The following is a 17,711-nucleotide window of genomic DNA, read 5'->3' as shown; positions in this document are numbered from 1 at the left end:
GCGTGACGTCCCGTCACGAAACGCGACGTCGCCCGCCAGGCGGCTGAACTCCATACTCGGGGTCCACACTACAGCGCGACGTCCCGTCACGAAACGCGACGTCGCCTGACAGGCGGCCGAACTCCATACAAAAAAAATGTCGCACAAATCGCGCTAGTGTAGAAACAGCGAAAAACGCAACGTCGCGCTAGCTCTTGTCAAATGTCAATTCGAAACGAAAACAAACCGACAGCTGGACAAAACGTAAACAAGCCGAAACACAAACGCGAACAAAACGAGCAATATTCTTCACGAAACATCGGATTTTTCGTTTTATCACTTATTTCGGTAAAATCCCAAATGAAGCCCCCCCAGCCGAAATCGCTGTTGTGGCTACACCATTTGTGAGCGGATGCACCGTAAAGGTATGCAATTGGTGAAACGTGCCGTTGTGTGAACCGTTTGAATTGAATTCACGTTAAATTAAAGATGATGATTATACTGGAAAGGATGTACAACATAAACTCCCTCATGCATTACTTACATGAGTGTATCAAAATTCGGCTACGCCATCAACCTAGGGGTGCGGTATGAGGGGGGCCCACGGGCCCCCCTTATTTCACAAATTTATAACAAACTCCCTTTTTCGGTAGACCTAGCGCAGTCCGCTCGCTGCGCTCGCTGCGGGCGCGCCGCCGTTTCAAACTCATTTCTTCAGTCCAACTCATTGGTTTATGATCTCCATCTTGCTTAGTTTTACCGATTAGTTCAAGTCATTACAGTTTCTAACGGAAATTCAACTGTTCAAATATTCAAACTGAATTGATGTGCCACCTATTGCATACTTTCAGGCGCACATGTGGAAAAAATGACGACGATGCGGCGACGGGGGGGCTTCATTTGGGATTATACCCTTATTTCTAGCCTTCACAAATGTAATTCAGTTATCAAACTCCGTTTTAATTGATATTTTTACCAAAATTTTTTCGGGTGCCGAAACGTAAACAAACTGCTCTTCAACAAGTAGGAGATGATGTGGAAATATATACATCCTATGGCGGGCCAAAATATCGTCGTTGTTTGTTTAAGTTTGTTTTCTCAGTGAATTTCAAATGTGGAAGCGCCAAACTCACTCAGAGTGCATAAAATACGTAGCTAAACAAATATCATGCATTACTACCTCAAAATTTAATAAAAATTTTTAGCCGAGTTTGCGCCCCAATGTGATACATATTTCCACATACTCTCCTACCTCTGTCGCGCTTGTCTTGCGCGATTGTTCTGCCGAAACTGGGCTACTTTTGAGACGGGACGTCGCGCTGCAGTGTGGACCCCGAGATACAAAAAACTGTCGCACAAATCGCGCTAGACGATGCCTAGTGTAGAAACAGTGAAAAACGCCACGTCGCGCTAATGTCAATTCGAAACGTAAACAAACCGACAGCTGGACAAAACATAAACAAACCGAAACACAAACGTGAACAAAACGAGCAATATTCTTCACGAAACATCGGATTTTTCGTTGTACTACTTTTTTTTAGGCTTCACATATGTAATTCAGTTATCAAACTCCGTTTTAATTGACAGTTTTTTCGGGTTCCGAAACGCAAACAAACTGCTCTTCAAGAACGTAGGAGATGATGTAGAAATATATACTTCCTACGGCGGGCCAAAATATCGTCGTTGTCTGTTTAAGTTTGTTTTCTCAGTGAATTGCCAATGTAGAAGCGCCAAACTCACTCAGGGTGCATAAAATACGTAGATAAATAAATATCATGCATTACTACGTCAAAATTCAACAAAAAAATTTCGCCGAGTTTACGCCCCAATGTGATATATATTTCCACATACTCCCCTACCTCTGTCGCGCTTTGCTTGCGCGATTGTTCTGCCGAAACTGGGCTACTTTTGAAACGGGACGTCGCGCTGTAGTGTGGACCCCGTGTTAGAATTCGATAAAATCAATTAGTTTTTTTTATTTGTTAGTTGTTTCTTTACTCTAAATGTTTCGTTTTCTTTTTCGACAGGTTTCATCATGCTGTTCGAGGATCTTACTTAAATTATTGGAACTAGTTCTTCGGCGAGATGCATGCGTTTTGTATTCGTCTGGGAGTGCCACTGTCCTCCCCATAAGCGATTCGCTATATTGTTGTAAAACTTGACCTGCCCGTGACTGGAACGGTAATACAGCAGCTGGAATTCATTTATTCCAAACAAGTTTGTAAGCATTGCGCTTTAAAGTAAATGAGTTCAACAGTGCAAATTTAAAGCAAAATAGTGTAGTCCAATGAGTAACAGTTGCTACACTAATTTCAAAAGTCGTTAAATATACGCACTCTCACACCACATGTGACCGTCAGTTACAGCATCGCTTGCTTTCGAGATAATGGTCAGCTTGTTTCAATGTGTCTAATCCCGATAAATCGTCACAGTTATCACAAAAAGCTGACAAACGCTTTTTTCTGTTCTAGTTTGATTAGGGAGTGCACAAAGTTGTAAAAAAGTCGCAATTATTTGCAAAAATGTACATGCTTTTGATGTAATGGTGCTGCAAAACTGAATAAGTGAAACAAAAGCTGAACTGCCTGAGCATTACCCGGTTGTTATCAAAACAGTGCAAAATTGTCAATGTAACATTATCATTCGACTTTGACGGCGTTGGACCGATACGGTGCAGATAAACAGAAGCAAAGATAGAGAAGATAACCAATTGAATGAAGAGTACGGTTCGACGTGGGCGCATAATATGCTAGCACTGTAAATCACTACATGTGCCACCCAACGTCACGTCGGGAGCTGCTCAGTGCGTTCAAGTGCGCCAGGTTCATCACCGTGTTCTGTTCATTTCATGTGTAAGTGCTTTTTTGTTACATTTGCCCAAAGTTGCCAGAAATTCAGTTCAAAAGTACCAACCTGTCGTGTGAACAACTTTCGTGTTTATGGAATAGAAATCACAAATAACTAACTACTAACGAGAGTTCAAACAGTTAGTTTACTGGATTTCGTAGGAATACAACCCAACCTGTCGTGTGAACAACTTTCGTGTTTATGGAATAGAAATCACAAATAACTAACTACTAACGAGAGTTCAAACAGTTAGTTTACTGAATTTCGTGGGAATAACTCTTCACCATGCCAGTAAATGCAATCGGAGCAGAACAGCTGAGCGGAATTGAAGAAGAGGCTGACATTTACGAAGCATTTGCGCCCCATGTCGATACAACAAACATCTCAGTCATAACCGATACACCACCAGGTACGTAATTTGCAATTCTTTTATTAGTTAATCTTCTGACCTGTAAAAGTATCATGTGGTGCTACCTGGTTACCTTTTTTTGTTTGGTGTAATTATCTTTGTTTCCGATGTCCGTGTTATCATTACACCTCTTGCTTTTGGATCTATTTCCTTCAACACAAGATAAAAATTTATTCTATAGCTTAGCATAGGAGATGAGGTTTTTTTTAGAAACTTAATCTATTAAATTTAATTTAATTTATTAAATCATTTACAGTTCTGTTATACCCTAGTTTTGAATCAGTTAATTTGAATCAACTGATCGATATGTGTTCTATGATCTATGTGAAGATCATCTTGATCAGTAGTAAAAAATATTACTTGCCTTGGGTTTGATTCTTTAAGCAAGCCGCAGACGTTGCGAACTTGTTCGCGTGTACAAGTTCGCAACGCCTCCGGCTTGCTTTACGCGTAATTTTCCCACTCACTTGCATAATTTGAAATGTGTGATTCACAAATAACTGTTACATGCCATTCACGTGTACCGCTTAATACAAAATCACCTTTGATTGTACGTTAAGCCTGCTGGTACCAAAGCCAATTTCAATCGTATTGTAGCTAGATAGATAAATTCAAGTCAAGGTTTTTACATTAATGTAGCATATGGTTTAGATAAGTAAAGCGACTATGCTGTGCATAACAAATGGCAAATAAATAAATGAATGATATGGTGTTGATATTTTGTGACTTAGTCCAAGTTAAATTAGTAATATTTTTCTTCTGTTATGCTAGCTTTTTGAAACCTAACGGGGTTTCCGACAAAAATATCTTAAATGAAACATCGCCGTAACATGTTTTGGTTGCGGTGCTTACAAGAATCAGTTGATTATAGCCACGTGACTTGTATATACATGCGTACCTGACAACCTAAGTGTTGGTGTACGTGGTATATTAAATCCGTATATCAGTATAATTCAGTCGATGTTTGTGATAACGCTTGGTCGGTTGCTACAAATACCATCAAACGCATACATTAGTCAAACAAAAAAAAGAATCTGTTGAGATTATTCAAAGCGATACTAAAAGTTATCTGTATGTAACAGTCAGTCCTATCTGTATCTGGCTGTAACAACTAAACATATTTATAATGCAGCAAATTTGAATAACTAGTAAAAGCCAAATAATCAAAACACAGACTCATGATGACCGTGCTGATAATTAAACAATTTTTTTTGAATGTACCTTAATGCTTTTGGAATCGATGTGATTTTGTTGTTGTTTGTATTGTTAATATGTACACTAGAGTTGTGTCATTCAGATTCAGATTCATGAATCTGAATGACTCTTTGTGTTTTAGAGATTCATGAATCCCAAACGTGCATCAACTCAAGGTGTATAAATTAGAAGGTGAAGTCGTCCAGTGTAAAATGACATTTCATGACATAACACTTCTGGGGGATTCATGTGGGTTTTAACCTTCAGGTCTACGACCAAAAATACCTACGTTAACATACGACCGCCTACCCGGGTAGGCCATACGTTTTGTATGGGGGTTTGCATTTTGCTGTGCTTCAAAGCTAATATGTTTTGTTCTAGATGCCGTAGTGAGTTGAAATTTTCAGTGATGATACTTAAGAATGTTTTCTAACACATCCCATTCAAATAATAACATTAAAAATTCGATAAGTAAGTAATTTTTTCATTTAAATATATTTTTTTCCCATAGATCTACAATCGCTAACTCTATAAACCATACATTTTCAATAAGTAATTGTGTTTGTTTATACTTCTTAAGTTTCTGGTGAAGTAACTTCTAGGTGCCTTTCAACATTTTTGCTTATAAAGTGAAATTTTAAAGATTTAGAAATATTTTTCTATTAAATTTTACGTTTTGGAAATGTTCATGTTCCTCAGTAAATTCGGTGGCATATCTGGAGGAAATTCTTCATTATACATTGTTACATCTGATATTTAAGCCTTAACATTTTAAAACTTGGCTCATATACATAAATTCGATCGTTTTATTTCAAATGATAACAGTTTCTTTTGTATTTAATTCAACCCGTTACATCATGATTTTCTTGCAATTAATAAATTATTATTTTGTGTAACAAATGATGAAAGTTCACCTAGAATGCTTTCGATGCCGCTGTGTGGTCCAATATGTAGCATAATTTGCATATTTGTAGATCGTCTTCGAGTTTATCTCATTACTTATTGCTCGAGGAGTTCGATGAGTAAAACAGTCTTTCATAGTGTGGCTTAGATAAATTAGGATTGTTTTCAATATAAATATAAAAAGAAAAACCCGAGGGGCACCTCCTTTCACCTACTGGTGGTTTGTCTTGGTACAGAAAAATAAAAACTCTGATACAAAACGTATGACTTACCCGGGTAGGCGGTTGTAGATTTAAGGGGTATAAATGGAAAAATGGTGTAAAAAAATACTTAGAATAAAAATAAAAAGTCGGTTTTCGGCAGAATGACAGAAAACATGTTGCTTGAGGCATTCCAGGAATTTCGAGTCGATATAACTGTTCAATTCGAAGTAATTGCAAAATAAAAGGGCAAAACTTACCCAGGTAGGCGGTTGTAGATCTGAAGGTTAAGGGGGGTTATCGGAAAAGAATTGGGCTTTTGACATAACTCTTCTCAAATATAAGAGGTGAAAGAAGCCTCCCGGCTCAAAACCTCTATAAATTATTAAATCATCATCTTCTCAAATATGGCACCCCTTCCAGAGCGACATAAAGTCACCTTCTATATCTATACACCTTGGCATCAACTGACGAAAAGTCATAGGCAAAATGGGGGTAGAGGGTCCCCCTGTTTTTTTGGTCGCATCATCCACGCTATCGAAAGAATCGTGGAGATTCGTGACAGAGCCATGAAAAATGAAAGAATGAAGATTCATCAAGGTTTCGAAAGATTCATTAAGCTTTGAAGATTCGAATCCCTAAAGATTCATGAATCCATCTGAATGAATCTTAGGTGATTTATATTAAGCACAACACTAATATATGAGGGTATTTTAATTGGGAGGACGGAAACGATACGAACTGTCAGATTTCTCGTCGCGGTCCCATACAAAAGGTAAACAACACCTTTGAAAAAAGCGAAAAAATGGCTAGCCGCATCGTTTCGTTTCCGCGCATCGTCTCGACACGTAGGTGGCGTCGTTTTGGATCGTCGAGACGGCCAGCCATTTTTTCGCTTTTTTCAAAGTGTTGTTTACCTTTTGTATGGGGCAGTGTCGAGAAGTGTATCGTTTCCGCGCTCCAAATTGTAATACCCTCAATACATATACCCCCATCCCCCTGGGAGCCCGTGGGTCCCCCTCATGCCGCGCTCCCTAGGTTGATTACGTAGCCGAAATTAACGGTACACTTCTTCTGCTTCTTCTTCTTATTATTAATATTATTATTATTATTATTATTATTATTATTAATATTATTATTATTATTCTTCTTCTTCTTGGCGTAACGACCTCTTGGTCATGCCTGCCCGTTAAGGGCTTACGAGACTTTTATGAGAGGTTTATGAGGCGGTTTTCATAGGGTTATGAAAAGGAAATTAAAGAATGACTCTTTTATTCAATTTTGCCTGTTGTTAGTATCAATTACGTACACACACATCAATTAAAATACGGCCGATAAACAAGCAATGCATAAGTTATTCTTATTGGTCAAATCGGCATGTTTGCGAATCTAAACAATCGAAAATTATCCTATTGCTGTACTTATTGCTGCATAAAGAAAATGTATTACTTGTAATGAACCAAAATCCGTGTTTTAACTGGCATTTCTTATTTGTTTACTATTCACACCATTTTTTGGAATATACACACATCAGATGACCGCGTTACGATTTGGTTTTTCACATACTCGTTACTTGTACCTTTCCTTTTTCTTGATCCGGTTACCAAAAGTGGAATAAAAAGACGGAATACACTGTTTTCAGGGCCAGTTCGTCCTCATCAAGCTGCTCTTTGCCAGTAGTAGGCAGTGAATTGCACACGCAAGGTTTTTGTTTGGCATCGTTAGGAACCAGTTTGGGTTTGTTAAGTTTAACTTTGCCGTTATCGGTAGCAACATTGGCGCGACGAGAAAAGGTCGCGTTGTTGTCGCGCCAATGTTGCTACCGATAACGGCAAAGTTAAACATAACAAACCCAAACTGGTTCCTAACGATGCCAAACAAAAACCTTGCGCGTGCAATTCACTGCCTACTACTGGCAAAGAGCAGCTTGATGCGAACGAAATGGCCCTGAAAACAGTGTATTGTTACCTCAACTACGATGAACTGTATGAACTGTATCCACTTTGTAGCCCTCTGAGAGTGAGCTTTCAAATAAGATAGGTGCAAACCGAACGGGCCTGCGAGAAACGGCCCGAGAAAAGTTGGAGAGTTCACCTGACGCCACTTGGACCGAAACGCAAGACAGATAAATCCACATGCGATGTGTTGAGTAAGCATAGCGAGCCGGTTGTACTGTATAAAACGGAATATGTATTGTGTACTATAGTCTCTAATTTGTTGTGTGATGTACGCTGCGACATCTACACGCTGCAGGGTTGCGTGTTTGAATATGGCTTTGATTAGCGCGTGAGGCACTACAGGCCATGGGTTAGTGAGTGAAGTCAACCAATACAAAACTATTGAGCTGTCGATTGGATTTTCTCTATCGGTCTGGTGGTTTAGTCGAGAATGTGCAAATGACGTTCGTAGTGGTTGACTGGTGTTGATCTTCGGATTTCTTTTCTAACGTACTAGTGACTCAAGTTAAGCCATTATAATCGTGATGCATTTATTGGTGGCAATCTTTGCTACGAATTAGTTGCATATGTGAAAAATCATACCAATCATACTATAACCGAAGCAGTCCACAAGAAAGTCGCGTAAACGACGCGTTTTGTTGAGTATTAACTTTAAAACTGTTTGAAAGTTCGTATTTTCGCGTGCATAAATCCGGCTTATATAACATCACATTTGGGTTTGCTCCCACAACCCTAGAAAATTTTAGTTTAACGTAATTTTGTACATAATATTTAGTGCAAGTCTTCAGTGAAAGAAATTGAAGCAACATTAGTAGAATTTTAGTAACATAACAATATATGTAATCGAGAAAATCTCCTTAAAACGTTTAAGTTTTCATACCATAAAAAATGAATTGGCAGTAGAAAGCGAAATACAACAGAAAAAATCATAAAAACTCAAGTGCAAAGCACAGGAAATCTTTGGAGAAAAACATTGGCTTGAGCCAATAAAATTTTTAATAATTTGTGCAATTATGTTCGCTTGGGGTTCTTTTCCTTTTTTCACACGTGTTATGTGTTGCCAGTTTTATACGTTCCGAGACAGAAGACAGAACTTATTTTTAGCAGTAAAAGGTTCGTAAAACACTTTACTAGTCTTTGATTGGGTTGCACACGCATCAAACGATTGAACTATCAAATGGGATCTGGCTTAGGGCCCCATATGTTGTAAGATCTGATGAACGAGACGTTTTGATGACATCAATAAGCTTTCTCTTTGTCATGAATGGAATAAGATTCGTGCTCAATGGCGTATGTTGCTTGATTAATATGCAATTGTTCCTAGACAAAGCAATCCACAAGGAAGTTTTGTGTATGTTCTGTTCAAACAGCAATGAAGATGGAATAGGAATATACTTGACGGCCGCTGAGTTCTTAATACGATTATTACTGAAGAGTAGATAAACGAGAAGAAAATAATATTTTACTTTAAAATTGATTTGTGTCTCAAATCCATTCTGAATGAAAGAATGAGACCAGGACAACGCAAGAGTTTGACGTTTGTTTCGCTACACTACATTTGTGAGCCTGCTAAGTGTGATTGACATTTTGTAAACATTTGGTATGGTTATAAATAGCAGGATGAATTGATCTTAGCACTATACTCGAACATACACCGTTAAAAGCGTGTAGGTACGACCAGCTATCAAGCTTATCATTCAACAGTCTTATTTTCACTACTACTTACGAAGTATTTGCGTTACTCAGAAGAACAGAGTACTGTTGGACGATTGTTGTATGCATTCTTTTGTAAACAATACTCATACAGTTTCATCTCTCAGCAAATGAATCTGATAGTCAAACCAGAGAGCTTCAGGAATCTCAATCAGTCGGTCATCAGCATTTGTATGAAAAAGAATGGGCCAAGAATACAGCATTCAATAACATCGGTTTTGCTAGTGTATTGTAAAATATGCTACAGGATCCTCGTTCAGGATACGATGTACCTAAAAAACTATTCCAACTAAGAATATGATTTTTGTGGTGCATCGACAGACCAGTGAATATTGATAATTTACTCACTATGTACTATTCAATGTTTACTAACACGTGTAACCAAAATGAAAACATGCAGTATTGTAGAGTAAAGTGATTATTGATAGCGCAGTGATTGGTGATTTTAAGTGAATAAAAATTCAGTAACAGTGTAATAATAACATAACAGTGCTATAAATCGTACGTGGTCAAGAAATCCTATAAGGATTATTTTTCCAATTTAGTTTACAATGGTGGCTAAAACACCGGACGGCTTATCGATAGAAAATCTCAGCAAACGAGCGTCCGTTTATATAGATCCGGACTGCGATCTGTACCTTGAGCTTCAATATCTACAGTCTTCCAAGCTCACCAAATGTACTTGTTTTAATCTACAATTGTTGACGACCAAAGGTATGATAATTATATCGTTATTGGGATTAGTCATAATATTTAACATACGAAAACTACTTAGTGGTCAATCTTACCCAGGTTGTGTAGTGTATTTTACGTATCTGTAGTTGTTCGTTTTTAATGATCCTCGCGCTATTGTATTTGTGCGAGCAGTCTAGCCTGCCAACATTTGTTGCTGTAAACCAGTGGTCGGTAAAGTTCTGCCTTTACACAAGCAAGAACATCTTAGATAGAAAGTAAACTCTCTCCAGTTGTAGATACCCAGATTGTAATGTTTCCCATTAGACTAGCCTTTTTAGTGTTACACGCTGTTATTTGATTGTAGATATTATTTAAGCCCATTTTGCTAACTCAGTATCTGCTTCGTTAGACAAGATCTCGGGAATCACGGATGGATGTGGATGATGAATAGCTTAGCTTTAGCGTACAAGGTTAAAAAACTACTTGAACCATAGCTTGCATATGTGCTTAAGAAGCAAATATTCAGGGATTTCGATACAATTTATGGTATAAACAGAATTACACGCAATCGTTGGAATCACATGTAAAGGCAAAAAAATAAAAAAATATTCACTAATGCATTTTTTCATGTTTCCAACTTTAGATATGTTTCCCATCGATTCCCTTACGAAATGATAACTGGGGATGCTGAAGAGTGATGAATTGACTAAAACAATTTAGTACAATTTGAGAGAATAATGTAATCAGCAATAATACTTAGGCGTGAATTATTATCTAGTTTTACCAAAATTCAAAGAAGCAAGCTACAACGATATTGTCATGTTGCTGTCAAAACAAAGGTTAAAAGTGTTCTATGGTTTTGTCCACAGGCTTAAATTGATCGAAAGATAAGATTTATATTTTAATATACACGGCAAGAAATTTTTGCCTATGACGGCTCATTGCCTATGACGACCTTTTCCAAATTTGCGAACATCAATATAGCTAATCCTTATGTGGTAAATTCTATAGGGTGATATCTATAGTATTCGTTATCTGAAAACACTGGTTTTCAGCTTGATTCCTTCTAATTTGTTTAGAGTTTGAACATAGAATTTTAATTTAGTTTGGGCTGTTATATATTTGGATTAGAGATAACAGAGCTTCGGAACCCACCAAACTCATTGAGTAGAAAACCTTCCTAAGATTATGTTCCGTTCGTTTTTCACCTAAAATGAAATGGTTCATTCACTTACTTCCCTTTTGCAGGGAATAGTTCTGTCTTGGTGCGGGTTGACGATTTTGGTCCATGATGTAAACGGTTTAAACGGACTGCTGTCCTTAATACACCGTGACGAAATAAACATGAACTCTTTTTAAGTTATGGACATAATAATAAGTGTACGACTCAATGTATTTGTAATTTTCTTTTGTACCGTATCTGCTCTAGGATAAAATGCCTTTTCTGAGAATTTTAGGATTCCGATTTTTTTTTTATTTAGTCAGAAGTTAGTGTGAATATGGTAAAATACATATATACCATGTGTACAATACATATTTGTACGTACAATATCATATTGGAAATATTGTATTGAGTAGTTTTATTTATAATTGCAAATTTAGTTTGCATGCCTTCATTTCTATCGATTTTTTTTCAAAAAGCAATCACACAAATTCATAAAATGCTCCGAAGTCAGTCCTCTCGTAACAGGGGAGAGTCGAGATGGGATTCATACCCACGTCACTCAAAGTACAGTGGTCATTTCTAATCTTTCTATGATGTAGGCTAGAGCAACCATGGCATTTTATCGTCGTCGGCAATGAACATGACGGAATATCGAACAACAATAGCTTTATCGTGTGCTGTATTTTACTCACTATAAACGATGCCTTGATATTTAAGTAAAAACATTTTGCGGCGTTAGCTAACATTTATTCTTTTTCTTTTTCTAGGTAAAAAACCCAGCTTGAAAACATTTCAAGATGTGCAATATATGCTACAACAAGGAAAAAAACGAGAGGCAAAGCTAGTGCTAAGAGAAAATTCATGGCCAACCAATTCACCAATCCGTTCACAACTATGGCCTGCTCTGTGTGCTCAGCATCACGTGGGCAAAAGCATGCTGGACGGTTTTTACTGGGATATGGTGAATCAGGTAAGACTTCCGTCTTAAAAGATTAAGAATTGAAGGATGACGAACCAATATTACTCTACTAATTGTTACAGGTATTCGGCACTACGGAACTACCCGAGAAACCCATCATGCTACCACCTTTTGTAGACACAATACATTGTCTACCTTATCACCTTACACGAAAAGGTCGAGCAGTTGCCGATCGAGTGGTCAGTGTTCTTGGTTACGCTTGCCCAGACATTACTTTTAGTCCTACGCTCTACCCTATTACCTCCATTTTGCTGCACTTTATGTCTGGTAAGTTAAATTACATTACAAGCTAAGTTTCCTTTCGATTAACGACCATGAAACGATAAGAAAAATCGACGTCTATATTCTTTATTTACGCTACCGCTCAACGTACAAATGTCTACAAATCGGTCATCTTCGTTTGTTTTCGCGACTCAAAATAATGTAATTTTGGTGAAATTCCAATCACCCGAAAATAATCGTATTACCGAAACCGAAAATAATCGTATATTCATCATTCTATTTTTTCCCCTGTGCCATAGAACATGACACATATTTTTTTCATTTATATAGAAGGGTTTGCTATATTTCGTTGAGTTTAGGAAGCCAATTCACTTATTAGTGTGTTTTTGTTTTGGTCCTATGTGAAGTTTGTACATAGTTGTATAAACGTGTTTATACAATATATGAGTATGAATCTCTGTTAACATAAAGAATGTTTAACCCCTAGGCAGCAGAGAACGGTTATCTTTAACGACAAAACCTTGACCAATACGTCAAAGCGGGACACGTGAATCCATCGGTGAAGTCGTGAGCATGAAATTATTTGCGCGGTTGTGAAAATTCGTTGCAGCCTCTGATAGGAGAAACATGAGCAATATACATTACACACACAATACACCGGCTTGTTGAAATGTTATTTTAGCACAACCCGGTAGTTGGAAAATATTCTAAATATCAATGTGTTTGGATAGTTCAATCAAATAGCAGGTTTTCGTATAGGTGATTTGAAAAGAATTATCAAAACTAATAGTCTGACCAAAGTTTTCAAATGTTATAGTTTCTTGGTTGTTATTAACTTTCTTTCTTACCAGTGGTTCTAAGAGATCTAATATCTGAGGTCGTCATGATTGCTGATACGAAAACGACGCTACCTGTTTCTCGACGCTGTCCATTACAAAAGGTGAACAACACATTGAAAAATGCTAAAAAATGGCTGGCCGTGTCGATATCATCAAAATGTTGTTTACTTTTTGTATGGGACAGCGTGGTGAAAACTGACAGGTTACCGTCGCTTTCGGTCATTCCAATCACGATGACCTCAAATTCTCTTTTTTTATATGATTTACTTGATTGGTCATTAGTTATTGGACTACCAAGTGATAGTGAGAGACAAAAATAGTTTTTCGCGTACGTTACCTAGGCCTAGACAGTACCTTTTTATGTGTTATTTTTTGTCAAAATTTGATGGTGCACAGTTAAACAGATTTTTAAACATACGATTTTTTACTCATCTCATACTCCCCATGCGATCATTAGAGGAGGAATGCTATCACTGCATGGCGAGTCTGGTGACCCCTAAGGAAAAAGTATTTATTACCCAAACTAAGTTACTTTACGAAGTTACCTGGAAGACTGTGATGCAAATTGCCAAAAAACATGCGGTAAGGTTTGTTAACTTTTTATGCTTTTTTAAAAGAATTACAAAAACATTGTTTGTTTTTCAGAAATCTGCCTTTAACTATTTATCATCTATGTGCAACGGGCAGAAGTCGGAATCTATCTACATGGATTGGTGTTGGTGGATATTAGGTGGACTTCCATTTCCACATTTGGTTCGAGTGATGGATTGCTTCTTCCACGAAGGAATAAAAGTATTCTACCGAGTCTCGTTGGCAATTCTGATACTTTTTCATAAGCATGTAACAGTCAACAACACAGATTGGGATGCGGATACAATCAAAAACGATATCGACAATGCCCTTCCAAAGTTTTGTAAAAGCATACCAGTCTCGCCAGCAAAGCTGCTACGAACTGCGTTTAGTATAAGAGCTCTTAGGTAGGGCGAAGAAAATACTTTAGAACTGATTCGTTAATAATACTTTACGAATAATATTTTTTTCAATTTCAGTTCTACGTACATATCTAGAGTGTTTTTGAAGACTGAAATGCTACTCAAAAGCAAATCTGTTCTTAGCGGACCCAAACAAATGGTGAGATCACGTTCTAGCGATAATTTACCAACGAGTCAATCCCAGATCAACGTACAAATGATGTCGCATACCCTTACAATAAGAGAGGTAAGTTTTCGTTGGATAGTAGGACCGTTTTTTCCTAAATTTTATGTAATTTTTTTAAATTTCATTTTTTGGAGTATAACTATACACAAATAGTTGGGTCAATGATTACCTCTCAGGCAGGTTTAGCCTTGCTAACAAAATGTTGTAGACGGTGGCGAAGTGAAATGCTAATTTTGTATGGAGGATTGAAAAAGTCACCTTGAATTTGAAACAAGCTTCTTTCAAACATTTTGCTTTCTGATTAATTTGTAAAGCCAACAAAAGAAATTGTATTGTACACAAATTATTTTTTTTTTTCTGTCTATCCCGGCAACCACTCTAACGCTTGTTGTTGGGGAAAACGTTACGATGGCTTATTTCGCGTATTCTGACCTGGTTGAAACCATTTTTATGTAACAGAAGTATCGGGAAGGTTTAGATACTTGCCGCGCAATGGTATGAATTGAGTTTATTTTAGTTTTCAATGTACTCGGATGATTGTTGTACGATCTCTGTGGATGATTTAAATATTACATCTTGTTTGGTTGTCTTATTTTAACTTGGTTATTTCGTTTCACTCCAAAACCAAGTACGATTTACTCATGCATAAGTTGCTCGCTAAAATAATTGGGTTAATCTAATAAAGCATCATAGCTCGCCTAATCGAACCATGAATGCAATCATATTAACAATAATTGTCTACAATATAATTTCCAATGCGCATTATATATCGTGAATTTCATTTACATCCTATTTATCGTTGTTTTGGCCTAAGTTGTAAATATTAGTTTTTTGTTAATCGTTGTGACATTGTGCATTTTGAAAGATTGTTGATTTACTATTTTTAGCTGCCATAGCCACATATAAACGATAATTGGTAATTTATCAATAAACAAATTATTTTATGTATTTATGCTGCAAAACTCGGGACTAATGGTAAAAACGGTTTTATATAAATAAACACATGTTGTGCAAAACTTTAAACGAAACGAATCGATCGAAAAATCCGCTCGAAATTAACACACAATACACACAAATACAAAAAAAACATAATTTTCGTTACTTATCAATTGTAAGGGGGCTCATTCTCCCGATGTACGTGTGTTGTCAATGGGAGTTTTCCCAATACAAGCAATAAAAAGCAAAGTTAGTGATCAGGATACAGTAAGTTCCAATGATGAGATTCTTAATATTTCGTTTCACTGCAGTAGTGGTTTGATGTTCGCTTGGTTTCTGTAAGTTTATTATGCTATCCTGGGTTAATAAAAAGTGTATCGACAGTTGCTATGTTTTTCTAGTCGGTTTGGACACCCAATTAATTAAGTTTGTCAGAACTATTTTCAAGTGATTTCATATAACATTATTTTCATTTTTCGAAGGACGTATTGGTGCTGTTTTTAAGAGAATGAATTTTAGTTTGGTACCATTTTTTTATATATGATGTGTAAATTTTTAAATTACACACACCAATACATTGGAGAAAGAACAACTAAATAAAACTGCAATTAAACCGTATGAAATGTGTTCGTTTAGTTCATATCAATTTACCTTCTTTCTTCTCAACTTTAACATTAATTTATCTAGTGGTCAATTTACAAACAATAAATAAAATTCTTTTATTAGGAAATTAACGCTATTACTATTTAGGCTTTTGCTAAAATTCAACGCTATTGGTTAATAACTATATTACTTTGACATTATCAGTATCATCAAAAAATTGTTACTCAAAGTGTTGTTTGTACTCATTGAATTTTTGAAATTAACATTTCGTGCATGCAATTGATGTTGATACTAGAGATGCGCAAGACGATTCATTTCCACGAACTGAGCGATCCTAGATCGATCCCTATAAGGATCCGCGATCCGTTGGCGATTCGCGGATCGTGAGAAAAAGAAAAAAATACATTCTCAACACTCTAAAATACCGCCAAGTGAGATAGATTTCTCTAACCTCATAAACTCTCTCTTCCTGGTATCAGTGTCCCATAACAGATCAAAGAGTAACGGTAGTTTTACTCACCAAGCAACTTACTCACCAAACTCCGAAGGGAGACAAGTTGACGATTTCATTCTCATAATCACGGTCTCATTCAATAAAAACCTGGGCCCCTTCCTAGAGGGACGTTAAGTCTCTTTCTCAGTGAATAAAAGTCTCCCTTGGCTCGACGATTTGTCCACGATCCGTCCACGATCCCTCCACGATCCGTCCACGATCCGTCCACGATCCGTCCAAGATCCGTCGGATCGCCTATACATTCAAAAACCTGGAGAAGTCTATGCTTGTGGGACGTTTGGTACTACTCTCACTGACTTTGGAAGGGGGACCTGTCGGCGATCCGTCAACGATCCGTACGGATCCGGCATGTATTCAAAAGCCTGGGGGATCTTGAGCGATTCATTCACAATCCGTCCACGATCCGTCCGATCACCCATACATTCTCGAACCTGGCATACCCCATGCAAATGGATTGTTTAGCTGATTGATATTATACTCATTACGCCTGAGGGGGGAAGGGGCAACGATTCATTTTTCACAGTTTTCCACTCATTCATTTAATTTGCCGGTAGCTTTGTCCCCTTTCCTGCGGGAGAGTAAAATGTAGCGACAGTGTTGAAGCGACCACACGCAAATCGAATGACCAAAATAACAGTAAAATAACGTGCGCATTCGTCAATGAACGAACTTGACCTAAAACATAAAATCAATTGGCAAGCTCCAAGGAAGGTCGATTAAAGAGCGATAGACGAAAATGAAAATAACAAACCAGGATAGAAGAAAGAAAGGAATACCTCACCTATTCACCAAGCTTGGCTACAATGGTGAGCAAAGAGACAAAATGTTCGCTTGGTATGAGTCCCCCAGACTTTGAATGTATGGGCGATCCGACGGATCGTGAACGGATCGTGAATGAATCGCCCAAGGTCTCCCAGGCTTTTGAATACATGCCGGATCCGTACGGATCGTGGACGGATCGCCGTCAGGTCCCCCTTCCAAAGTCAGTGAGAGTGACTTCTCCAGGTTTTTGAATGTATGGGCGATCCGACGGATCTTGGACGGATCTTGGACGGATAGTGGACGGATCGTGGACGGATCGTGGACACATCGTAGAGCCAAGGGAGACTTTTATTCACTGAGAAAGAGACTTAACGTCCCGCTGGGAAGGGGCCCAGGCTTTTATTGAATGAGACCGTGATTATGAGAATGGAAATCGTCGACTTGACTCCCTTTGGAGTTTGGTGAGTAAAACTGCCTTTACTCTTTGGTCTGTCATGGGCCACTGATACCAGGAAGAAAGAGTTTGTAAGGTCAGAGTGATAGAGAACTATCTCATGCAAGGTTTTGGCTTGAACGGACGATCCGTCGGATCCGCCGGATCGCTACTTTGTGAATCGGGATCCGTCGATCGCGCCTAGGATGGGATCGATCCGTA

The 17,711-nt window shown here is 37.7% G+C and overlaps 1 protein-coding gene across 7 annotated transcripts in view; it reads left to right on the top strand.

Moving 5' to 3' along the window:
- The window catches only part of LOC131266014 (GTPase-activating protein skywalker), a 40,600-nt gene that overhangs the window by 20,174 nt on the left and 2,715 nt on the right, over positions 1–17,711 (top strand). For 3 of the 7 annotated variants that reach the window (XM_058268345.1, XM_058268343.1, XM_058268344.1), the window contains 7 exons: positions 2,007–2,160; positions 2,451–3,235; positions 11,811–12,013; positions 12,085–12,289; positions 13,541–13,665; positions 13,729–14,060; positions 14,133–14,301. In XM_058268345.1, the coding sequence (XP_058124328.1) occupies positions 3,112–3,235; positions 11,811–12,013; positions 12,085–12,289; positions 13,541–13,665; positions 13,729–14,060; positions 14,133–14,301 (1,158 nt within the window). In that variant the 5' untranslated portion in view covers positions 2,007–2,160; positions 2,451–3,111. The remainder of the gene's footprint in view (positions 1–2,006; positions 2,161–2,450; positions 3,236–11,810; positions 12,014–12,084; positions 12,290–13,540; positions 13,666–13,728; positions 14,061–14,132; positions 14,302–17,711) is intronic. The other 4 variants (XM_058268349.1, XM_058268348.1, XM_058268346.1 and 1 more) reach the window with 4 other exon arrangements.

The sequence above is a fragment of the Anopheles coustani genome, chromosome 2 (genome assembly GCF_943734705.1).
Source record: "Anopheles coustani chromosome 2, idAnoCousDA_361_x.2, whole genome shotgun sequence".
Lineage (NCBI taxonomy): Eukaryota > Metazoa > Arthropoda > Insecta > Diptera > Culicidae > Anopheles > Anopheles coustani.
This window is presented reverse-complemented; position numbering and strand designations above follow the sequence as displayed.